Genomic DNA, 26,414 nt, shown 5'->3' with positions numbered 1-26,414 from the left:
TGCTAGTTGGCATGGGGAGTACCCACCACACCCTTTAATAATTCCCCAGTACTTATTTTATTTTGCTGGAATGAGGTCTGGCTTTGGGAACCATGCCTAAGTCAATTCAGGTTTTGAAGATCGAATAATGTGTGCCTGGTATGGTGCACACATTGCACAGGGCTTGCCTGGAGCGCTTTCCACCGTCTTCGTGATGCACACGTTGTATGTGAGACAGGCACGTAAAACTGTGAGCGCTGGAGAAGCTCAGAGAGGAGAAATGAGAGGAAAAAACCGGGGAGAGAAAGGGGTGGGAGTTTGCAGAGAGGTGGTTGTCCATGGTCCGTTGTTAGGGACTTGTGGAGGCAGCTAACGCATGAACTAGAGAAGCTGAGAGTAGGGTGTACGTGGAGGCAAAAAGAACCCAGCAGAGGGGATCCATGCTGGTGCTGCCAGCTGGGTTCGGAGTTACTTTTAGGTTAGAAGTGATTGTGAAATTCCAGTCTGAAGAGTGGAAAGCCAGGATGTCAGAGTCCCGCTGTCGTTTGCTGATGCTTCGCCACCTGTCATTTTCCCTTCTCCCCAGTTATTGTGTGAAATCAGGAAGTGAAGGTGAAATCAACTAACGGATGGAAGCCATAGGCCTGTCTCCTACTGATGCTGCTCCCCTAAGCTCAGCCTTAAGATTTCTCCTGGCTTGCATAACTAGCTCTTCAGTCTAGAATCCCTGTCGATTTCCAAAGTCATACAGGGAAATGGTACAAAAAAGTGGAAGAATGCATTGAATTTGCTTTTAGGTTCACTCAGTTTTTCATTAATAGGTCTGAAAATTACGGAAGTGAGAAGAAATCAGTGGCGAGGGGAAGACGGGAGAGAGTGGGGCAGGAGTTTGTAGAGAGTTTGTTGTCCATTGTCCGTGGTTTGTGCAGGGCCTTAGGGTCTAGTTGAGCTTCTTGGTGAAGAAGCTGTAGGTAGGGACTTTATGACTAATTTTCTTGTATGCATTTCAGTTATTTTGCATAGGAGTATATGTGAATGTGCATGAATGTGTGTGCATGTGTGATTAGTGAAGGACTGGAGGCCTTAAATTTGTCTATGTCCATCATCAGCTGTGAGTGTTGGCCAGTGTTGATCAGAATCTGTGTTTTAACATGCTCGTCCCAACCCAAACCAGTGATTTTGTTACATGTAAAAGTTTAAAACTTCTTATGAGTTTTCATGCACCCTCCTTCCCCCTTTTCCTTTTTGTCTTGCTTTGATGAAAACACATCACATTTATTGACTCCCTTTCCTTGGCATTAGTGACTTCTGAAGATTTAAAAGATGTGTAATCTCGGAGACTTATAGAACCCCAGGGTCTCTGGTGAGCTCTAAATAGCTCCTCAGCTGTGTCTGCAGACAGCCTAGCCCAGAAAGGAAAGAAAAATAAACTCAGCCAGGCGTGATTCTGCTGGGAACACTGCTGGGAGTCCTGGGAGGCCCAAGGGGTATTGGGAAGCAAAGCTAACCGTGAGGAAGGGAAGGGAACCGAGCCTCCGGGCACTGGGCCATTCTCTCAGTGATTGTTGGTCACCAATGACTCCTTCAGTTAAGATGACTCAAGGCTACTTGATTTGGAAGTGCAGTTATTTGGAGATGTCAGCATGAAGCTCAATCAAACACCTTTTACAGTTTCCATTGGGCCTTCCACTCAGCAGCTTTTACTTAAAGTGGCTATTATAGCCTCTTAAGATTGCTGGGGAAGGGAAAGGAATAAGGAAAGGAAAAGTGTAAATCATTTGTTCATTCAGTGATAACTAAGACACAGTCCCTGCTCACAGGAGCTTACAGCACTCTCTTCCGAGCAGTTGGCTTATATGGAATAGGATTGAGACTGTGGATAAGAGCCCTGCTGCATTCTCAAAGCAGCTATTGAAAAGTAATCATGGAGATTAATTATACATTCCTTTATATGCTAATTAACTAAGTTTTTACTAATTGAAATACACATTATACATTACTAGAGGCCCGATGCACAAAATTCATGCAAGGGACTCAGCCCCGCCACCACGGCAACTGCCTCTGCCTCGGCCGCCACCGCCACGGCTTTGTCCGGAAGGATGTCTGGTCTAATTAGCATATTATGCCTTTATTATTATAGATTATACATTTGTTTATTCAGGTCTGTTTATTTCATAGGTATTTATTGGTCATTTCTTCTCTATGAACCAAGAGAGGTGTGGTGTGCACCAGAAAGCTGGTGAGGACCTTTTTATGAACTCCGAGGAAGTAAGGCAGAAATCTGCAGTTAAGGCAATATTCATTCCACAAACATGAATGCCAGGCTCTGAGCCAGGTTGTGGTGAGAAAAAGATAAAAATGGTCCCTGACATCAAGGACTGTGGCATCTAGTATGAGACAGATACATAGAGGGCAATATCCTCTAGCAGGAGGCAGCTGATCTATGTTTTGCTCTCACACATTGACGTTTCTCTCTCTCTCTCTCTGCCTTCCTCTCTCTCTCTCTCTCTCAAAATAAAAAAAAACTCTCTCTCTCTCTCAAAAAAAAAAAAAAAAGGAGTACCAAGACATGTTTGGGGGCATTGGAAGTGCTCTATGTCTTTATTGTAGTGATGGTAACATGATTGTGTACATTTGTTAAAACTCATTAAACTGCACCCTTCAAAAGGGTGATTTTATTATATGTAAATTGTACCTGAATTTTACCAATTATTCGTGAAAATCTGTTTGGACATTAGCATAGTTATCCCACCTCTCTTTTGTTTTGTATTTTCTTGGCATATTTCCCCCCCCCTTCCATTTAGTTTTACCTTTTTGGTACTTATATTTTAGATGGTGTTGCTTACAAAGGCATTTAACTGGATAAAAATATATCCTATATAATAAAAGGGTAATATGCAAATTGCCTCTAACAGCAGAACGACCAGGAACGACTGGTTGCTATGACGCACACTGACCACCAGGGGGCAGACGCTCAATGCAGGAGCTGCCCTCCAGTGGTCATTGTGCTCCCACAGGGTGAGCTCCTCTCAGCCACAAGCTGGGCTGACGGCTGCAAGCGCAGTGGTGGTGGCGGGAGCCTCTCCCACCTCCTCAGAAGCACTAAGGATGTCTGATTGTGGCTTTGGCCCGCTTCCAACGGTGAGCGGGCCTAAGCCGTCAGTTGGACATCCCCCGAGGGCTCCCGGGCTGCCAGAGAGATGTCTGACTACCAGCTTAGGCCCAATCCCCCTGGGGAGCAGGCCTAAGCCGGCAAGTGGACATCCTCTGAGGGGTCCTGGACTGCAAGAGGGCACAGGCCGGGCTGAGGGACTCCCCCCCTCCCCAGAGTGCACAAATTTTTCTGCACTGGGCCTCTAGTGTATATATATATTGATTTCAGAGAGGAAGGGAGAGGGAGAGAGAGATAGAAACATCAATGAGAGACAGTCATTGATTGGCTGCCTCCTGCACGCCCCACACTGGGATTGAGCCTGCAACCCAGGCATGTGCCCTGACCGGGAATCCAACCACAACCTCCTGGTTCATAGGTTGATGCTCAACCACTGAGCCACGCCGGCTGGGCTTAACTGGATTTTTAAGAAATCAATATGATAACTTCTATCTTTACACTGTCACTGTTAGCCCATTTATGTTTCTTGTGATTTTTGCTTTTTTTAGTGGTTGTTTGTTAATCCTCATCCGAGGATATTTTTCCATTGTTTCTTGTGATTTTTTACATCTTTGGAGTTGTTTTCATGCTCTTGCCTTTTCATTCCTGTCTTGTGTTCTTTGTTTCACATCTCTAGACTAACTTTTTATATTAAGTCTGTGTTTGGCCTGCCTTCTCTCTGTCTTGATGACTTGAAAGTTTCTTTGGCTCGCTGAATATTTGATAATGGAGTGTAAAATTCTGCATCTAATGGTGTAAAGAGAACAAGAATTGTCCACAAGAAAAGCCTTGTCTGAAGGTTTTCTGTTTGGCTTTCCTCTGAATTTTATAGCACGTCTGTGTGCTAGGTCTACTTTGCGAGCTTACAATATGGTCTTTGTTGGTACAATTTTTTAAAAGACAAAATGACAAAAATGTTAAATGATATTAGTAAAAACCTAGAGTAGGATATGGTGTGAATAATTGTTATTTTGTGAAGGAGAAGGGGAGATTAGGACCAGGTTGGTTTTGTTCTTTAGTTGTGTGTGTTTTTAATTTTACCTTAAAATTTTTGCCTCTAAAAAAAGTTTTTAAAAAGCTTTATTTTAAATTAAATTATACCATTTTGTTTACACTTAGAAAAGAATAAGGAATTGAGGAGTTACTTCTACCTTTTTCCATTTACTTTTTTTTTTTTTTTTTTTTTTGCAAGGGTACAGGGGTAGTGGTGCTGAACCCTCAAACATGATGTCAAAGGTGCCTTGCCTTATTCATCTTTGTGTCCCCAGTAGGGCCAGATTAGTTCCTTGCTGCACGTAGCAGCCGTTCAATAAATATTTGTTGAGGTGAAAGAGTCTTGTGTTTCTGCTCCTGGTTTGCCAGACCGTTAGGGTGGGTCTTGCTACTGGTTTACATTCCTTGGCACCCCTACTCTTGAGAAGCGATGGTTTCAGGGGCACAGGATGTAGGAAGACTTTTTATCAGGACTGCCTTGTGCCTTCCAAGGCTTAGCCTAACTGCCAAGAACATGGTAGGTTCCCACTGCTTGCTCAGTCTCTCCTGTTTCATCTGTTTTTTTCCTTCATGATTGATATTTCCATATGGCACTCTTTTCATAGACTACTGGAGGCCCAGTGCAGAAAATTCATGCACTGGGGTGGGGGAGAAATCCCTCAGCCTGGCCTACGCCCTCTCGCAGTTGGACATCCCTCTTGCAATCTGGGATCCCTTGCTCCTTACCGCCTACCTGCTTACTCCTTACTGCTCAGCTCGCTGCTCCTTAGCGGCAGGCTCCTTACCGCTTGGCTCCTTGCTCCTTAGCGCTGCTGCAGAGGCAGGAGAGGCTCCTGCCACCACCACTGTGCTCACCAGCCGTGAGCCTGGCTTCTGGCTGAGCGGCCGCTCCCCCTGTGGGAGCGCACTGATCACCAGGGGGGAGCTCCTGCATTGAGCGTCTGCCCCTGGTAGTCAGTGCGCATCATAGCGACTGCTTGTTCCGCCATAATGGTCGTTTAGGCTTTTATTATGTAGATTCTTTTCAAATCTGTGCAACTTTTAAGGTAAACGTTGGAATTAGAGATAAGTTGCCACGTAACTACATCTTGTTTGGAAAAAGAATGTGTAAAGTTCATGTACCTGAACTCTACCAGAAAAGAATGTTACCCTCTAAGAATTGTAATATCTCACTCATGGTTAGTTGTTCCAATTCCCAAGTGATTGTTGAATCTAAAAGTGTGTCTCATAAAGGACATTTGGATCACAGAAATGTCCCTGTGAGATGAGCACCTATTATCTAGGGCAGTGCCATAACTGTATAGTAAGGCCCTCTAATTAGAGTGAGGTAGGGTGATTAGCAAGAATTTAGGCTAAGGCTATTACCTAATATATATTTGAGAGTTAATATCGTCTGTGGAAATGGACATTTATTTGTATTGAAAAGATATATTAGTTTTCTATTGTTGTGTAACAAACCATCACAAACTTAGGGCTTAAAACAACACCATCTATAAGCTCATAGTTCTGTAGGTCAAATGTCTGGCACTGTATGGCCAGCTGGATTGTCTACTCAGGGTCTCACAAGGCCAAAATCAAGGTGATGGTAGGGCTGCATGCCTATCTGGAAACTCTAAAGAAGAATTTGCTTCAAAGCTCATTTAGGTCATTGGCTGAATTCAGTTACTTGTGGTTGTGGGACTGAGGTCCCATGTCTGACTGGCTGTCATTCAGGGCCTCTATCAGCTCCTTAAGGCCACCCACATTTTATTTCATGTGTACCCCCAATCTTCAAGCCAGCAAGAGTGTGTCAAATCTCCCTCACACTTCAAATTTGTCTGATTTTCTCTTCTGCCCTACACATCTGACATCTGTTAGAGAAGGCACTCTGCTTTTAAGAGATCACACAATTAGATTAGTCTTGCCTGGATGATCTCCTTTCTTGAAGTCAACTCTGCCATATAAACTTAACATAAGCAAGTGTGTGGCATTTTATCATTTTCACTAGGGCTATCCTTCCGTTTATAAATGTGACTTTTAATTTATCTTTATTTTGTGCTCAAGTTTAATTTTTCATAGACTAGATGCTTACTAGTATATAATACCATAATGAATGTGAATAGTAAAAGTAACTTTAATTCTAGATTCCAAAACAAAATTTGAGCATTCTTTACAGTTAAACTCAGCATGCAGCCTGGAATTAGATTAGATGAGTGCAATTTTAAAATTTTTTTAAAATCTAAATTCTTTATTGTTTAAAGTATTACATATGTCTCCTTTCCCCCACATTGACCTCTCCCAGCCACTCCCACCCCCCAGCACATGCCCTCATCCCCCTACTGTCTGTATCCATTGGTTTTGCTTATATGCATGCACACAAGTCCTTTGGTTGATCTCTTCTCCTCCCTTCCCACCCTCCCCTGCCTTCCTTCCCTCTGAGGTTTGACAGTCTGTTTGATGCTTCTGTGTCTCTGGATCTAATGAGTGAGATCATGTTAGGTGAGTGCAATTTTATTGTATATTCTTTCTTAAGATGAAAATTTTAGTTCCATAAAGCTGCCACCTTTGAGAAAATTGCTCTGTACTCCAGGTTGGGCAGAAGTCAATCATTTGTCTTTCTGTAATGGAGAACGGACTTGGCAGCAGTTTTATTTTTACCTTTCCTGTCATTTCTGAGGCTGGCAGCTAGAGGTAGGGTGTGGAATGGAGCCGTAAATTACCCTTGGAATAACTAGAATGGTCCCATTTTAACTCAAAATTGTGCCTTTCCCTTTTCATCTCTCCTTTTTATCCCCCCCCTCCCTATTTTTTTTCCTTCTAATCCATGTTTGAATGAGGAGGCAGAATTGAGGAGGGTGTACATGAGAGTAGGTTTGCTTATTGGTGCCTCTCTGAATGGTGGAAACCGTTTCTTTTCCCATCACCGCTTCCCATTTCTTCACCATGCTTCTATTTTAAGTGCCTGTTTTTTTACTGGTTCTGTCTTGCTGGAAACTGGCCCAGCCTCACTCAGTTTTGTTTCCATGCTGCTATTAAAAGACAATGCCCAGTTACGAGGCCTCGGTGGAGGATGGGAGCCTCCCTCTTGGGTCTAGTCATCCAGCATCCAGGCAAGTACCCCTGCTTTGGAATGTGAGAAGAGCTTTAAGTTTATTAGGCAATTTTAACGTATGCATCTTTTTTTTTTTTAAGTGGAGGAAAACCCACTATTACTTGTTATACCCTGAAACTTCTCTTTTGCTGAGCTCGAAGACGAACATGGCTGAATTGAGGTCAAAGAAACTCCCCTTTCTATCCTGGGCCTCATTTCCCAAGATAGAAAAATGTGCTTGTCACCGGGTGTCTGGTCAACCATGAATTTTTTATTTTTTTTTACCCAGTGGGTGGATTTTTATTTTATTTATTTATTTATTTATTTATTGATTGATTGATTGATTGATTTCAGAGAGGAAGGGAGAGGGAGAGAGAGATAGAAAGATAAATGATGAGAATCATTGATCGGCTGCCTCCTGCACACTCCCTATTGGGGATTGGCCCTTGACCGGAATTGAACCTGAGACCCTTCAGTCTATAGGCTGACGCTCTATCCACTGAGCCAAACCAGCTAGGGCCAGCCATGAATTCTTGACATTTAGGAGAGATGCGTCCCCAGTCTTTGAAGAATCCTTATATTTATTAAGTGTTTCTAGAGTCACCACCAAATTTTGAATTTCACTTTTTAACTTAGCCAAAAATTTTGTGTCTGGCTTGTAAGCCATCACTTTTTTGGGCTCTTCATTTTCACTTACATTACCAGTGGTAGGGCTGGCTTCCTTTTTAAGAAATAAACTACGAAAATTTGTTTGTTGAATTACTCCTCATAAAGTATTGCATATGTGACAATGGTCAACAAAGCTGCACTGGGATGACAATCCCAGGTTGTCATCCAGGTTCACTGGCTAGCAGGTGGCCCCCTCCCACACCCCAGCATAGCAGGGTGTGATGCAAATTTGTGTCTGAGCAAAATTATAAATCACTGCATTTCCACTAAGACGTAAGCTCCTTGAGGTCAGGGACTGTTTCTGTTTTGTTGCTAGACCTAGATTAGGGCCTAGTGCTCAGAAAATGATGATAGAATGGAATTCAAGATGTCCCAGGTATCCAAGGCTGTTGGGGTCAGGGTCAGCTAAGGACTGAGGCCAACACTGTGAATGTCAAAACTTGCATGTCAAGGGGCAGCCCGGAGCCTGGTCCTGGGGACCTTACCTGCATCAGATCCACTTCCAGGAGCTTGGAGAGAGACTCCTAGGGCCTTGGCCTTGATTGGCGTTCCTTAGGGAGGCCTCAGTTTCCGGGGGAGGAACTTGAGGGAAGATACACCAGCATTGAGAAGGGCATGCTGCAAAGAGAGCTGAATGTCTGTAACTAGGTGACTTGAAACCATTTGTGGGGTTTCGCTGTTCCACCTTCTCCTGACTGCCCTAGGGTGGTATAACTTCCTCCCTACCCCCCAGCCCCCAAACGGTGGAGATCAGGCCAAGGTTGAAGTCACTGGCAGAGCTGAAGCCAGGCTGTCTGTGGTGGAGCCCAGCGCATCCCCACCCCACCGCCCCGCTTTTGTCCTGATACTATTTTGGCTTATGGTGTGCGGTTTCAGCATTTGGGCCAGCTTTTAATCAGGACCCAATCCCAACGTTTAAGGGCTGAGCGAGTCCTCCAAGAGGGGAAACTGCTGAAGAGAAGATTTTCTTCAATCATTGAGGCCTACTCTTCCTTCTGAGAGTCTCATTTTAAAGGTAGTTCAAGAGGAAAAAGTGGAAGCTCCAGATTTAGGGCAAAGGAAGAGAGAGAGAGAGAGAGAGAGAGAGAGAGAGAGAGAGAGAGAGAGAGAGAGAGAGAGTGAGAGTGAGAGAGTGTGTGTGTGTGTGTGTGTGTCTGGTGAGGGGAGAAAGGGTGGCGGTGGGCCACAGGCAGGGAGGCGGCAGCTCTCATGCAAAGTGGTCCCAGCTGCCCCTGGTTTATGGGCTAATCCCGGCTCTGCTCCAGCCTGTCATTCAGGGTAAGCTGCTATCATTAGTGGTTAAACATTTCTGAAAGTATTCTCCCTCGACTCTGACCGCATGCCCCTTCGGGGAAGGGAGGGAGGAGCCAGGAGAGTAATGGAACCCACTCTGTTGTCATGCCGAGCTGCTCTACTGAGGGACAAGGGGCCTGGCAACTGGACGCAATCATGGGCTTGTCAGAGCCTGTGTGTGTGTGTGATGGGACTGATGTTGCATTTTTCCATGCTGCCCACATGGCATGCTGATCCTTGAGGGACACAGCCCTCCGCTGTGGGCTGGGAGGACCAACTAGAGAGGCTTTCTTGTCCTTTTAAGGGGATTCTTGGCTGAAATAAACCTTCCATTAACCAACTTTATCTCTCTCAAGCTCTCTGCCCTCAACACATATACACACATTCACCAGTGGCTAAAGCCTGGATTTCCCTTTGGAACTTGTCTGCACCCATTCTGCTTTCGATGAGGAGTTGTGGTAAAATGCTCAATACCAACATTTCTTCCCGTGAAGTGGGGACTTTGAAATATTTTTCTTGACTGAGGTGTGGTTGACAGCTTTTGATTTATGAAATTAGCTCAGGGAAAAATAAGATGGAAAAAGAGAGTCCAAATTAAATCTTTATTTCCATAGCTCAGTTGTGCCCTCTCTACCCATTTTTAACTGCCACGCTGTCTTTAGGTAAGAAGGACTCCAGGGTTGGCTAGGCTTCTTGGTGTTTTCCTTGGTTGTGTGGGCCCAAGAAAAACCTTTTTTTTCTTTTTTAAAAATTGTGTTTTCTTCCTTGTTCAAAAGTATACAACAAGCTCAATGAAGAAAGCTAGAAAATTTTAGAAAAACACAAAAGGAAAAGCTAAAGGCATCCATATTTTCAACACCCAAAGAAAACCAGTTAACATATTGGCTTATGCCCATCTTATTGGAAAAATTCGTTTCTTGTGCTACAGAAGTTAGTCAGTTGAGACAATTCTAGGAACCTTCTAGTTCAGTGGTTCTCAACCTTCCTAATGCCGCAACCCTTTAATACAGTTCCTCATGTTGTGGTGACCCCCAATTTCATTGTTGCAAATTGAACATAATTAAAGCATAGTGATTAATCACAAAGACAATATATAATTATATATGTGTTTTCCGATGGTCTTAGGCGACCCCTGTGAAAGGGTCGTTCGACTCCCAAAGGGGTCGCGACCCACAGGTTGAGAACCGCTGCTCTAGTTAGTTGTGCTGCAGGCTTGTTCCACCCAACAGGGCTGGAGTCTGACCAGCAGAGGTGTTTGATGGGTACCGCACCTCCCTGTGTGAGGAGCTTTCTGTTAGAGCTCTTTATCTCACCACTGGCTAAGTGACTAGTGAAAGAACCAACAGGCAGGGATTCAGCTAAAGTCCAGACCTCCCACCACAGGTGGCAACCAAAGAGCATGGGCTGTTGACCTTCAAGGACCTGAATATGAGTGTTTTCTCAGTTGCTAACTTTCTACTGGACTTTTCTGTGTCTGTTTTCTTATCTGCAGAATGGGCATTATAATAGTCAGCTACTTCTCGGGTTGCCACGTTAAACGAGATAATGTTTGTAAAGTGTGCGGCACACCGTAGGTACCTGGAATAGAAGGTTGCAGCTCAATGCATAGTATATACTTCCATAGTCATCGTTAGTGCTTTTATTGTTGATAGTGTTCTCTCTACCCCATGTCACGTGGACCAGATTGTTCTCTGGACTTTTGTTCCTCTGCCTGGAGAGGGTGGTCTTTTCCTCACTGGATACTATTTAAATCATCTCACTGTTGTAAAGTATTATATAATGACTAAGTAATAGAATAATCTCCTTTGATAAAACTGCCAAATTGACGGGCAAGGAGACTTAGCCATTTTCACCGAGTGAATGAAGTCAAGTTACAACAGGCATGTGAGAACACATACTGCCTGCTGCCTTGTGTTCTCTGAAGATGTCAGACAGTTTCTCTGTTGTTAGATCCCCCCATTCTCCTTGCGATGCAGATCCCTTTCTGCATTGTATCTTTTACTTGGATGGACTGTGGAGTCATCTTTTCTAGATAAAACACGTCAACATATGCATTGGCTAAGCTGTCTGATGTCCCTTGACTTCTGTTCCGAAAGGAAGCATCTTTTTAACTAAAGAGAAAATGGATTTGGATAAGTTTTGGGCTCTGCCTAACAGGAAAAATGTGTCATCCGTACCCTATCCAGTGGTCTAGTGATTCTTGTTTATTTCTTACATTCGAGCCCAATGAAAATAATGTGATGGTCACAGGAAATTTTGCCAGTTATTTCAGATGTGGGAGCAATTCACTCTGGATTTGTTTACTTCAAGTGGAAAAGTTTACCCAAAGTTGCCTCTGGGCTTTTACCAAGAAGGAAGCTTACCTGGGTCTCTCTGTTTGAAGCCAGCATCTGTTGAGTCAAAGACTACAGGGGCTATTGAAGGTCTTACTTCCAATAAATAGCGAGAGAGGGAATACGGTGACTTAGGTGGGATACCTTCTTTTTTTCCCCACAGTAACTTACATCTGTCTGCTTTATACTTTGAACCCCCAGGACGCACAGACATTCAAGTGGTTCAGCCAGAACAACCACAGCAACCGACGAGCGAAGTCCTGGTACTAACAACCGGCACCGCCAGCCCGTCAAGAACCCAAGCCACAGTGGCTTGGCCAATGGCACAGGTGAGTGACAGCCCAGAATGCCAGCCCGGACTGAATCAGTGGCCTCTAACCTGTTCTCACGTGGAGTCGGGGTTCTGTCTATGTCAAAATGTGGGGTGGATGAGAGAAGACTCCAATACTAAGATGAATTAGAATCCATCAGTCTTTCCATTGACCTGTCTTCCTTTATCTCTGGCATACTCTGTATAGGTAAGGTTAGTCTCCATAGGACTCTTCTAAAATATTTCTTTGCACAGAAATAAAAAATATTGATTTTTGTATTCATTTCTTATCAGCATTGGATTTCACTGGGAGAGGATATCTTAGTTCTACATGACACATTTTTTTCTGTCCTTCATTTAAGGAAATGATCAGACTTAGGGAGAAAGGAAACTGAGTATTGTTGCTAGGAGCTGAGTTAGAGAAAATGGCAGCACTGTTGATGGTTGGGAGGCTGACCAGGGGCAAAGCCACACTGCTACTGGGGGGGGGGGGGGGGGGGGGGAGGATTCTGTGGCTGTTTCAGTGAGAGTTTGTGCCACTTGAGAATAGACAGCCCTTCCACATCCACATAGACCATCTCTGCACTTAGCTCGCTCTGCTTCCTTGTAAGTGGGAAGGGAAGGGCCTATTTCAAAACAATTCACTTTTTGTCATGCTTTCCTTCTGTCTCATCAGGTCAGTGTTGGATTGAAATGGAAAAAGGAAAACAAAACACAACCCTTCATTTTTCTAAGCGTCTTGAAAATTGTCAGATTTTTAGTGACTGCTGGTCATTTGGTAATTTGTCTTAACTTGGGGCAGCTGGGAAGGGACATGTGGCTGTTGCTTCCATAAACTATAGGTGTTTAAATTGGTAAGTGACACCTGCAATAATTTTGTGGGTGCTTGTGATGACATAAAGGACAGGAAGTCCGGAGCAGCATAGCTTCTCCACACGAGCGTTGTCATGGCCCTTTGTGTGACAGACTCAAGTAGGAGAAATCGGCTTGGGTTACTTTTTCGTGACTCAGTTCTCTGGCAGCACCGTTTGAGGGCTGCAGTGCCCCTCTGATGGCTCAGGGTGCTCAGTGACACGGTTGCCTGCCATGGACTGTGGGTGGAGTGGCCTGTGTCCTGCACAGCTCACTGCATGTGTGGGGGCCTGACTTTCTCTCTGGAGTTGGGGACCTGCCTGAAGGAATTGAGTTAACTAGCTCACCCTGAGCCTTGAGGACAAGGATGAGCTGGAGGCGCTGGCTCAGCCTGCCTGGCGCTCCCGTGCCAACCCCATGTCCGGGTACTGGAACCATTTAGTCACAGTGTGGATGTTGTCACCTGTGCGAAGGGGATGGCGAGGTGGTGGCCGTGGGCCGTGTTGCAGAAAAGTGTGTGCATCTCTGTGAGCGCCAGTATGCATGCTTCCCTTAGAAAAACGAGGCGCTGGTGGGAGTGGGCCAGGGAAACCGGCTCCTTGGAACCACTTGTTTCCTGGAGGCCTTGGCCGTGATTCCAACCACTTTGTTCTTCGGGGGATACTGGTTTCCCTTAGCCACCTCTGCTTTTCCTATGAAAACGCTTGGTGAATTGGCTTTATGTGGTGATGGTCTTTGAGTCACTCTTGATGTTTAAACAGATCTGTGTTTCCCTGACATTTATTTTTAGGTGCCTTTGCATAGTGCCCTTATCTCCAGGAATATTATGTTTCAGCTGACGAGGCCGGTGCCAGCCATGTCCCCAGAAAGCCAAAGATCCGTAACCCCTTGGAAAAGTTTCATGGCGGTGCATCTGAATCCCCAAACTGTTCCCAGAACCCATCTGCGGAGGACAGTTGCTGCATTTAAGGGATTTCTGCCTGTTCAAAGACGAAGGTCTTGGCTTCTGTCTCCTCTCCTCTCTCCTTTCTGCTGTGATGACAGCTCACCTTTGCCTCCCAGCCAGCCTTGACTTTGTAGGCTCTTTCATGTCTGTCCAAGGGGTACAGAAAGACCTCACCTTCCCTCTGGGGAGCAGGCAGAAGCCCCCCTCTTTGGCAGCACAAGAGCAGAAGGGTTTTTGAGGATATGAATGCTCCATCCATCAACACGTTGCTCTTAGAACTGAGAGGAGCAGTTCCAAAGTGGTGGTGGTCGGGAGCCGTGCCGCCAGGAAATGTTTCCACAGACATCCGAGGTTTATTTAGCAAGCCCTTTTGGCTGTGCCCTGCAGTTATGCATGAAAAAGACATTTGGGGCAAAAATGGAGCTGAGTTCCAGGTGGTATTTTTGTGTTGTCACAACTGTAAAGTAACCATTTTTTTATAAAATGAAAGCGAGTGGCAGCCTGTCTGTATAAATATAATATTCCTAAGTTTTAAAAGTGGTGGAATTGAGAAATAGACTAATGGTATAGCACTTCATTGAGACTCCTGTGAAGTGATTTATTTTTTCTTCTTTTATTGAAAACTTTATTCAAAAAAATGACATCTCTCACTCCTCTCTTCAGTGTGATTTCCATGCACATAGGTGTGGGGGGTCACACGGGCTGCGCTCAGATTCTGATCCCTCATGTGTGGTATGTGCATGGAGCCCAGGGACTTTCAGGGCCTTAGTTTTCTCATTAATAAAATTAGGACAAGATTCATATATCTCATAGGGTTGTTATAGAAACAAATTACATAACATATGTAGAGTGTCTGGTATGGTGCCTGGGAATGCAGTAAGCTGTCAATCAACATTAGTTTTTATCTTCATAAATAATTTCATATGGTTATAATTATGCAGCATGGATAGATTTCACTTTGTTATTTTTTTATACATGCTTCTATGTATGTGTGGTCTCTTCGTTTACCCCTTTTTAGTGACCTCCTACTATTTCACAGTTAATACACCATAGTTCCTTTAACCATTCCTCAATCCTAGTGTATTTCCCCATTGTAAAACCAAATCCTGATGTAGACATCTTTGCACACAGCTTTGTTTCTTCTTGAATGAAGTTCTTGAGTCAAAGGATATGAATTTTTAAAATGAGATTAATGTATATTATCAGATCGCCTTCTGAAAGGTTTGAAGCAATCATATATCACAGGGCAGTGTCAAATTTTCCTCAAGTGGTATGCGAGGTTTATTTTTTCCTACAACCTTGTACTAAACACTGGTTTATCTATTTGCTAAGAAGTATTAAGTGCCCCCTCATTGTTTAACCTTCTTGCATTTCTTGTTATTAGTTGCTTGACTGTTTCTTTTCTATTTGTGTGACTTTTTCATAGTGTTTGATTATCCTTTGGAGATTTGGAAGTTTATTTATATATCCTTGGTTCAAGTTTCTTTTTAGAGATTGTGATAAAATATGTGTAACATAAAATTTACCATTTAAACCATTTTTGAGTGTACAATTCAGTGGCACAGAGTACATTCACAGTGTTGTGCAACTACATCACTATTTATTTCCAGAACTTTTCCATCATTCCAAAGTGAAACTCTGTGCCTTTTAAACACCAACATTCTCCCCTCCTCCCACCCGCAGCCCCAGCCAACCTCTATTCCACTTTATGTCTCTATGAATTTGCTTATTTTAGGTGCCCCATATTATAAGTGGAATGATTTGTCCTTTTGTCTATGGCGTATTTCACTTAGCATAATGTTTTCATGATTCACCCATGTTGTAGCATGTATCAGAATTGTTCCATTTTATTTATCCATTCACCTGTTGGTGGACATTTGGATGGTGTCCACTCTTGGCTGTTGTGAGCAGTGCTGCTGTGACATGGGTGTACAGAACCTGCTTGAGTCCAGGCTTTCGTTCTTTTGGCTGCACACCTATGAACAGAGTTGATGGGCCATATGGTTATTCCTTGTTTAACTTTTTGAGGAGCCCTCAAACTGTTTTCCAGAGCAGCTGTACCGTTTTACATCCCACCAGCGATGAATGAGGGTTCCAGTGTTTCACCTCCCCAATACTTGTTTTCCCCCATTTTTTGATAATAGCCATCCTAATGGGTGTAAAGTATGTAGGTACAAGTTTTTGGTTATGTTTATGGTGATAAGTTTCCCCTGTATCATTGCTTTGTCTTTTATCTCATTTTTTTGTGGCTTTTGTAGAAAAAGTTAAAAATTTAAAAAATCATTATGTATGAGTGTTTTTAATATTTTCAATTTTACTTTTTGCCTCAGAAGTGAAAAGATTCTCTCTTGTCTATAGAGGGAATAAATACTTTATTCTGTTTTACTTTTTTTCATGATGTTATGTTAAAAAAGAACTATCCCACTGGAATTTATAGTGGTGTATCTGTATCTGTACATATATAAGTATAATGAGGACTGGGTTAAATTAATTTTTCTCTATATCAGGGTCCTATTTTCCTATAAACATTAATTAAATGGTTTTCTTTTCTCATTGTGGTTTTTCTTAGTGTTTATCACTTACCACATTCTTATATGCAGTGAGAATTCATTTCTGGACTCTTTACACATTCCATTTACTTTATTTCCAGTTTGGAGCCAGTGTCACATGATTTTGATTATTGACGTGTTATAGTATGTTTTTCTAATGTCTGGAAGGGCTAGTTTTGCCTTGTTATTTTTTCTCCATGATATTCTTTGACAGTAATACATTTTCAAAACAAATTCAGACTTTGAATTCTTAGAAGCGTGGTGGAATAGAAATGGAAATGGCATGAATCTATATATTGGCCAGGAAGGATTAAACGTTCCCATTAGGTAACATGGAATGGTGCTGTTCATTCTTAAGTTTTTCTTCTTTTTTTCCATCGAATTGTTTTGGTTGAGTCTAGTTTTGGTTGCCCTTGTGAAGAGCTGAGTGATCAGTTATATTGGAGGTGCATTTCTTATATTCACGGGTGAGAAATATTGACTGCTTTATTGTGGAGTATATGTTACAAGCTGATCTTCAATTTAAAAAGCTTTCATTGTTGGCAAGCGCCTTCCTCTTGCCCAAGTTGGGGGCCTGAAAAGACTGTGCTACATCACACGCACCTAAAGGTTTTGGAACACACAGTGAGTTGGCAGCGTGTCTAGGATTAAGAAAAAGAACTTCCAATTCCTGATCTCTTTTTGACTAACTGTGACTAGCATAATAGAGTCTTAGCCCTGAATGAATATTTGATTCATGAAGTTAGAATATTTAACCAACACCACAGAGGGAACCTTGTGAAATACCCATCATTGCACAAACCAGAGGCCTTTCAACTGCTATTTTACCTACTTACCCCATTTACCCTCTCATCTTGGTACCCAGCTTTTCTTCCTATACAGACAAGTCATCTAAGTCATTTCATTTCTCTTTCCCCACCCCTTCCATTGTTTTTACTTCATGGTGTTCTGGGTTTGAGTTCTGGTTCAGCTATTTGCTGACTGCATGGCACCACTCTGAATGGTACCTCTGTGAGCCTCAGTTTTGTCTTCAGTAAAATGGGAATAACAACATCTTCTTCATGAGGCTATTAGGAGGATAAATGAGGTGATGAAAGTGAGCTTGCTAAAAGCAACACAGTATCCTGGACTGGACCTTGGAATAGTAAAAGGACATTAGTGGAAAGGCTGACAAAATCCAAATAAAGTCCGGAGTTTAGTTAATAGTAATGTACTGATGTTAATTTTTTAGCTTTGACAAATGTGCTGTGGTTAAATAAGGTAGTGATTAGGGGAAACTGGGTGAAGGGCATACTATCTTTATAGCTTTTCTCTAAATCTAAAAATTATTCGAAAATTTAAAACTTTAAAAAAGAACCTCCTTTATAAATAGTAATGTTATACAAATGTGAGATGGTTTTATTTCAGATATCATTTGCTAGATTATTAGGTTTATTGAACGAGTATTTATTGAGCAAATATCCGTTGAATGCCATTTTGATAAGAACTGTGGGCAATGTAAAGAAGCAGAAAAGTAGGCGTCTACCTGATAATCTGTTTCAGGACTAGAAGCAGAAAAGACACCATCAGCCAAGGGCCAACCAACACAGCAGGTGTCACAGGGGCTGTGTGGCTTAGCTGAGACCACAGGTGCGGTGGGTCCTGCAAAGGGGATCAGTTTGGGTTGAAGTGGTGGGGAGGGCATTCAGGGAGGAGGGCTGAGCTGAGCAAAGATGTGTGTAAGCAAGAACATAGGAAGTACAGAGTGGAGGTCATGAAAAACAAAGGGAAATGAATTTGCCTCCATTCTCAAGAAGGGTACCGTCTTTTGGGAAACATAAGTTGTATACATTCGTATACATCCAGCAATTAGGATTAATAAGGGAGTATTGGCTATATTGAATAGAGCTAACATGTAAAATACAGCGATTCTCTAAGGCCTGATGAAATTGTTAAGTTTGTGTCTTTGACGATCCACATCATGGCTTGTTAGGTGACTCTAGGCCACTAATTTAATTGTCTGAACTTTAGTTTTTTCTGACTATAAGCTGTGATGGGGTAGATTTACCTCTGAGGTTCTTTCAAGCTCTCATGTTCTAAGAGCAGGATAGTACAAACAGGGACACAGCAAGTTTGTCAGCGCTAGATTATCTGACTTTCCTATTCTATTTACAAATCTAAACTCGAGGTGCAGCACAAAACTCTTAAACAGATGAGCTACTCCAGTGAGTGAAAGGCAGACTTATCTTCATTTGCAGCTGCATGGACAGCAGTGTTGATTGGAGGGTCTTTCCCATGGGCTGTCATGGGGCTCTGCTTTTGTTCTTTTCCTGGTCAGTAGTTTCATCATCGTTATTTTAATAGGCAGTATATGTAGGTTATCAACAGTTTAAAAGTATAAAAGCTTAAACTGTGTAAAGAAAGTCTCCTTCCTATTGTTGTCCTCCAGCCTCTAGTTCCCTCTCCAGAAGCAGTCACCGTTGTGATTCTTTCCAAGATACTTTTTGAATATACAAGCATATACATATATATTCTTCAATAATATATATGCTGTCTGCACTTTCCCACTTAATCATTATCCGAGAAGTTTTTCCATAGAACTCCAAGCCAACTTGAGCTTTGCCCCTTCCCTTTTCTGCTAACCACAGCCAAAGATGGGGACAATTTTAGTTTCAGTAAGAACAGTAATCACAACGGATTGAAATATTTTAAATATGTTTAAATCCAAGAACTCATAGTGATCTTTAAACAAAAAAATTCTGTTTTTGTTTTTTTACAATTTATTTCTAAAATTTTTATTTTATCTTTCTTTGTGAAATGGCATTTAAATATATAAAATAAATATCAAAATATAAATCTTTGTTTTACTATGGTTGCAAGTATCAAAAAATTTCTATATGTGACATGGCACCAGAGTTAAGTTAGGGTTTTTCAAAATGTTGACACGCCGAGCTCAAAAGGTTCGCCATCACTGGGCTAGACAATCATATACTCTACAGAGTGTTCCCCTCAATGTTTCCAGTCAAAATGTCATTGTTCATTTTTGGAGGATGTGAGGAAATCGGTTCATTATTCTGAAAACTGGCTAAATAAAAGGAAAGACTCAAGCATTTTTTCCCTGCCTTTTCTTTACAATCTGAACCTCAAGAAAGCCAAATAGTTGGTAAGACAAACTTTCTCTCTTTAGGGATGGTAGAATTAGTATATAGTATATTAGTGTTTTGCAGTCTATGTTAATGGAGTTAGACCATTATCATCAGTGGCTGCTGACATTGCAACAGAGAGACAACCAGACATCATGGGTCTCCTGTACACAAACATTGAACATGCATAGAAGCAAAGAGTGCTCGAATGAACTCATCACCCAGCTTCGGCTATTAATTATTCATGACAATTTTAATTTTATCTACCACCTCTCTTCATCCTACTACCTACCTTCATTTCCCCCCACCTTTTAATGATTGTATTTACATTTTTTTGTATTGCTCAACTGTGCTCCATAGAGGTTCTAGCAATTTCTACTCCTACCAGCAGTATGTGAAGTGCATTTTTTAAAAATGTATTTTTATTGCCCTGGCCGGTTTGGCTCAGTGGATAGAGCGTCGGCCTGCGGACTGAAGGGTCCCGGGTTTGATTCCGGTCAAGGGCATGTACCTTGGTTGCGGGCACATCCCCAGTAGGGGGTGTGCAGGAGGCAGCTGATCATTGTTTCTCTGTTCTAACTCTCTATCCCTCTCCCTTCCTCTCTGTAAAAACATCAATAAAATATATATTTTTTAAAAAAATGTATTTTTATTAATTTCAGAGAGGGAGAGAGAGTCATAAACATCAATGATGAGAGAGAATCACTGATCGGTTGCCCCCTGCATGCCCCCTACTGGGAATCGAGCACGCAACCCAGGCATGTGCCTTTGACCAGAATCGAACTTGGGACCCTTCAGTCCGCAGGCCTATGCTCTATCCGCTGAGCCAAACTAGCTAGGGCAAAAATGCATTTTTTTTTAATACTCTGGTAAGTGTGTGGTTAAATATTTTTACTCTTGTCAATCTGAGGTTAAAAAATGGTATTTCATTATAGTCTTAAATTACATTTCTTGTCTCATAATTGAGATTCAGCATCTTTTCAGATATTTAAGGGTAATTTGTATTTCCTTAACTGTGAAGTGTCTCTGATTTGTATAGGTTCTTTTCATATCAAAGAAATTAGCCATTGGTGTATAATTTGAATTGATAATATTTCCTAGTTGTTATTTTTCTTTTAATTTTGCTTATGGTGTTTTTTTCCCCCATTTAAATTTTTAAAACATTTTAATCATCAGTCTTTTGCGACTTCTATCTTTTGTGTAATATTTTAAAAATCCTTTTCCCTGTGAGATTATAAAAATATTCTCCTCTTTTTTTTTTTTTTTTTTTTTTAGTTCCTCTGTAGTTTCATTTTTTTGTGTCAAAATCTCTGATCCATCTGGAATTTATTTTGATGTAAAAAGTAGATAGGACTGAAACTTAGTTTTTGTTCAGTATACCCAGTTGTCACAGCACTGTTTATTGAATAGCCTGTCTTTTCTGCGGTAATTTAAAATGCCACGGTTGATATATACTAAATTCCAATGTGTATTTAATTGTGTCTGAACTCTCTTATTTATTTAATTGACATCTGCCTATTCATATATCAGTGCTACATTGTTTTAAGTGTTGTAGCTTTATAATATGTGTTAATACTTTAGAGAACGACTCCTCACCCCATTACATATACACATAAAACTTAGTCTTTAGAATTTTCATTGATATTCTTCTGTATTTAGTTGTCCTTATAATTTTTAGAACGAATTTATTTAGTTCTTAGAAATATGATGGCTTTTTGATTGGAAATGAGTAAAATGTATAGATTTGCATAAAGAGAATTGCCATCTGTTGTGTTTTACTAACTTAGCTGAGATGGAACAGAAACATAAATTCTTGCATTTATGTTGGGGAAACATCAGTTGCACAAGATGTAGTTATTTATTAGACAACTAATTCAGTCTGTGTGCCAGACCATATATCATTTCCTAGGGAGAAAGCAAATAGATTAATCGTAGTTGGTTCCTAGGCTCTCATCCATTTGTCAAGGTCTAGCTTGGCATCACATCATGTGAACAAATTTTTGTTTCAGCGGACCTCCAGTCTCATGTCAGCCAATAGGGTCATGTGGTTGCTTCAGCATTATTACAACCTTGCGTGGCATTAGAGGATGTCCAGAGAGGGCAAGTGGGTGGTAATGAGTGAGTGGTTCAGCCTCTGGAAGCAGACAGTGGGGGTGCCCTGTGACCTTGGCAGGTTATTTAATCTCTTCGGGCCTCAGTTTCCTCAACTGTAACGTGAGGGGATGTTAATTGTACCCGACTCATGGGATTGTGGGTGAGGCTTAACTGAGAGAATTCAAAATGCTTTTGCACTTTGCCTGTTAATGTTACCTAATATCATTTATATTGGAAATCAGACTCCACTGGTCTGATGGTATCTGATTTATTATGTTCGGTTCCCGATATCATCACTTAGGAGAGGCAGTAGAAAAAGGTCTCGACAAGAGGGAAGCCAGGTGGTAAGAAGAGGGTGGCCTAGAAACATTAAAGGGATAGTAGCCTTTCTACTGGAAAAGAGAAGGTGATTGAGAAGCAGTGTCAGGTACGTATTTCGTATTGCCTGGGTTTGGGGACTGACACCAGCTAATGAACTTCAGCTTAACTGAGAAAAAACTTTCCGGCAGGGACATGTTCAGCAACGGAAAGACTGCAGTGAGCCGCCTGTCAGGAGAAATGTTCGAGAAGAGGCTGGGTAGCCATTTGTTAAAGAAACTGCAAAAAGAATTTCTGAATTAGGAAAAGGAGGCTAAACAACTAAGGCATTTTCCTTCAAAATTCTAGTATAAATGCACACAGGTGCAATCTCACATGTAGAAAATTCTCTGCGTATGGCTTACTCATTTTCAAAGAGTTATGATTCTTCAAAACCTTTTTGATCCTGTTTGAGCGAGAGTACCCTGGGGTCCTGTGAGCATGGGTGACCATCAGAGAAAGGAAGACGTGGAGAAATAAGGAGAAATAAGCAGACTCGGGAGCAGCTTGTGTCACTCTGTCTCCTTGTCTCTCGTTACCTTGGAGACAAGTCCTATATCTTAGGAGCCCCATCCTTTTTATCTAGAATAGTAATCCTTGCTGCCTACTTAGAGTGTGACTCTTTAAAAGAACAAGCACGTTATTATAAGTTTTCCACCTCTTAGTGTGTGTGGAGCTTTTTGAAGGAAGGCAGACAAATGACAAGTTTAAACAAAGGTATATGACCCTATAAACTTGGCTTTACTCCATTTAGCACCAGTACACTTCCCCGTTATCTTTATTTTTCCTGCTATTCTTTTATTTCAGTAAGTGTAACCATGGCATGTTAGAGAAATTTAATAAACTTCTATAACAGGTAGTATTTAATAGCCTATTTATTTCAGACCCATCTCCCACTTTTCTTCTGGCAGGCCATTACTGACTTGCCTTAATTTCCTAAGTTATGATCTGTAAAAATTTTTGATGTCACTGGATACATGCAGGGTCACATTGTGCTAATTAAGGGAAAAACCTCGTCAATGGGAACATAAGTCTTAGTTGATCTCTAAAATATGATTTCTGTATTTTTAGTGAATGATGAACCTGCTGCAGCCACTGATCCCGAAGAACCTTCTGTTGTTGGTGTGACATCCCCACCTGCTGCAGCGAGTGTTACCCCGAACCCCACTGCAGGGTCTCTCCCTGCTCCGGCCACGCCAGCTGAAGGAGAGGAGCCCAGCACGTCGGGCACACAGCAGGTCCTCCCGGCTGTCCCGGCCCCCGATGCTCTGCCTGCTGGGTGAGTAGCCTTCTGTCCCACAGCAGCACTTTCCAACCCTCCAAAGACTGAGGCCCCTTCACCAGGGCAGAAACAACAAGGTTATTTAGTACCTCGTGGCTAGGAGTCTCTGGGAGGCTGCTGTGCTGAGGACCGAGGGAGGTGTGGGAGAAATGCTTATTCTACGTAAATCTTAAAGAGAATCTAAATCAACTGGGGCAGAATCAATGCTACCTTATACTGTGACTGGAAGTGAACAGCTTGATCCCAAGAATGTGGCTTTTATAGAACAAGAAGTTTATTTTGCCTTCCAAAATCACTGAGCGGTGTTCGCCTGCATCCTGCCTAGAAAACAGCGTTTCTCTGAACTTCTATCTTAACGGCCTGTGGAGGACGTTAGGCTCTGAATATTACTGGATGTCATTCCCGTAGCTGGTGCCGATAGTAACATGGGCTACTAGTTTCCTTGCCATCCTTTAGGTCAGAATTAAATCTGATGGTAAACACCTTGAATGCTAAAAAGGTGGCCCTAGTAAGCCGAAAGGAAGTTCAAGTTTACTTACATAGTGAGTGGAGATAAAAGCAGAGACTCAAAATCAAATAGATCTGGGTTTGAATCCCCACTTGACCCTATTTGACCTTGTCTGAGTGGCTTACTGTCGTGGTGAGGTGGAGATAATAATCATGCATATCTCCCTAGGAAGTTAAGAGACTCAAATAAGACGGCGTGAGGGAAGCACTCACCCACTGGTGGGCATTGCACCTGGTGAATGATATTTTTGAAGTGGTTGTGAAAGAACCATGAATAGTTTTGAACTGGGAAACGAAGCCTTATCTTAGGGCTACCAGTCATAGCAGGGCCAGTCTGTCTGTGGCCCCCCTGTCCATCCTGGTTATCAGTTTGGCTCTGTGGACACCCATGTCCTTGTCGCCACAGTCACCGTGGTCTGGCTGCTGCTGCTGCTGCTGCTGCTGGGTCCTCTGAGCCCTGTAACTCACAAGGAAAAGGGAAAGGGAGGGTCCCTTGCTTGGTGCATAATATGGTGTGTTGTTCTTAAGCTACTTTAGAAAACCCAGTTGTTAAAACGACAACCCTAAATCTGCAGCATATGCGATTTTTTACCACGTACATATTGTATCCTTACCATTTGGCGCACTGCCTAACTCATATTTCATCATAAAGTATGCTGAGCAAATGAAAAGTATTGCAAATAGTTCTTAATACCTCAAGCCTGGAGTGAATTGGGGGTATTGAGAAGTGGCTCTGAAAAGTTTTTTGGTGAAGCTTTTGATTTCATGAAAAGATTAATAACCAATTGCTGTGTCCAATTCCTCCCTACTGAGATTTCTTTTCTCTTTTGTATGTGGTAAGGACTACTCCAAAGACCTTCATTTGGTTTATAATTTCAAATCTGTGTATAATTTGGGGGGAACAGAGCAGAATCATTTTGGCAGAAAGGAGAGAAAATGGCGCCGCCTGTGTCCCCTGTGAGCTGTTTGTTTTCTTTCCGCTGAGCAAATGCCTGGAAGGCCGGCTTCACTCCTGTGTCAGTCACAGGCAATTAGGGCTAATGGCTCAACGTGTCTTTATGTAGGGCGTGTGTGAGGGTTACTGTTCTCTGGGATTGGGCTCTTCCTGTTTCCAGGCAGCTGGAAAACTCCAGGCTCTGAAAACGCTCTTTATTCTGAGTTTGGCGGATGGAGTGGCCCAGGGAAGCGATTCTCCTCCCTTACTCTGCCAGAGGCTGCTGCACTTCTCTGAGGTCGACTTTGGACGGCATCTTAGAGTGTTTAGAACATGACGAGGCCTGTGTGTGGGTCTGGGGAGGCTGTTGCCTACTTTAACACGTGTGCCGGTCCACAGAAGGGTGTTGGGACCCAGTTTTCCATCCTAAGGTGCCCGTCCATGAGACAGGGGGAGCCTGGATGCTGAGCTGCCGCACTGGAGGCTGCCACCAGCGCTGCTGCATGCTTGGCAGTGAGCATGGCAGGCTTTCTGTTCTCTGCTTCGTACAAGCCAGAGACCCTTGCAATTCGGAGACCTGCCGGCCCCACCAGGGAATATCACCCTGTTTACAAGTTAGGAAATCCAGACGAGATGGGCTGTTCCTTTATTCCTGGTATCATGGCTTCAGGAGTCAGAGGACCAGTTTTAACCTTTTTAAGTACAACTCTGAGCCTGACGTTTCACCACCTAGAATGCTGCATTGGCTTCCTATTGTCCTAGAGTGGCGATATTCAAAACTATTTTCATAGTTTTATTTTTTAATTTAATTAATCTATTAATTTTACTGGTTTTAGAGAGACAGGAAGGGAGAGAGAGAAAAACATCAATTTGCTGTTCTGCTTACTAGTATGTATGCATTCATTGGTTGATTCTTGCATGTGCCCTGACCTGGGATCTAACCCCCAATGTTGGTGTATCTGAACGACACTCCAACCAACTGAGCTACCTGGCCAGGGAAGAATTTTTAAAACATGCAATACCTGACTATTTAGTCAGGGGCACTGACCTCTTTTCTCTTAAATTGTCATTAAAAAAATGACAACAGCCAACACAACAATAGCTATCTGGTGTGAATGAATCAAAATTATACTTATTTTCTGTTCTGTCAGATTGGCAAAAATATTTTTGGGGTGTGCCGCAGAATTTTAGTAATTAGTTTATGTGTGCCATGAGATGGAAAGGGTTGAAAATTGCAGTGTTGAGGGATACATTCTCAAATCCTTAATAAGGCCTAAAAAGCCCTGCACGTAGGCCCCCACCCGGCCCTGAAGCCTCTCCTGGAAGACCTTCTGCTTTGCTCTCCAAGCTTCAGCCATAACTTACGTCAGTTTGACAAATGTTCCGCTCTTTCTCTGCATTTGGGACCCTCTGCCATGATGGTTGCTGTTTCCAAAACCTTCTTCACTACTTTGTCCATTAATTCCTTTCCGTTTTCAGGCCTCAGCACCATCTTCAGAACTAGCCCTTCCTCTGAAAGTTCTCCCTCGACCCCTGGTAGACAAGGTCAAACCACCCTGAGTACTGTAACTCTGCTCACACATGTAATTGCTTGTTTCGAGTCCCTCTGCCCTGCTGGGCTGTAAACGCTATGATTTCTGGGAGCCCGACACAAAGTAGGTCCCCAGGACATATTTGTAATGAATAAATTTAAATGCCATCTTTTTCTTTTTTCTCCAACTGGATGAATGTTTTCTGCTTCTTCGATACCTCAAATAAATAGCAACTAGGACAGGAGTATTGCATTTTTTCCCCAAGAACAAGAGCTCAAGGCATCCATCATTCACTGGGTTGACTGGCTTTGGGTTTACCTGTGCGTCTCTCACAGGGTCAGGACGTTCTTCCCTGTCACTAGGGGTCCTCGTACACTGAGAGGTCCTGGGGAGTGTCTCCTCTCTACTAAGGTATTCCTGAGTCACGCTAGAGGGCCTTTT

At 42.5% G+C, this 26,414-nt stretch overlaps 1 protein-coding gene across 2 annotated transcripts in view; it reads left to right on the top strand.

Annotated features, from left to right (window-relative positions):
* The window catches only part of WWP2 (WW domain containing E3 ubiquitin protein ligase 2), a 116,569-nt gene that overhangs the window by 52,186 nt on the left and 37,969 nt on the right, over window positions 1-26,414 (top strand). For both annotated transcript variants that reach the window (XM_070398925.1, XM_070398926.1), the window contains 2 exons: window positions 11,690-11,817; window positions 22,790-22,997. In XM_070398925.1, the coding sequence (XP_070255026.1) occupies window positions 11,690-11,817; window positions 22,790-22,997 (336 nt within the window). The remainder of the gene's footprint in view (window positions 1-11,689; window positions 11,818-22,789; window positions 22,998-26,414) is intronic.

Source organism: Myotis yumanensis, unplaced genomic scaffold (genome assembly GCF_028538775.1).
Source record: "Myotis yumanensis isolate MYYU_CA2020_CCGP unplaced genomic scaffold, mMyoYum1.0.hap1 SCAF_18, whole genome shotgun sequence".
Taxonomy (NCBI): Eukaryota; Metazoa; Chordata; class Mammalia; order Chiroptera; family Vespertilionidae; genus Myotis; species Myotis yumanensis.
Note: the sequence above shows the minus strand (reverse complement) of the source record. Positions and strands in the feature narration are given on the sequence as shown.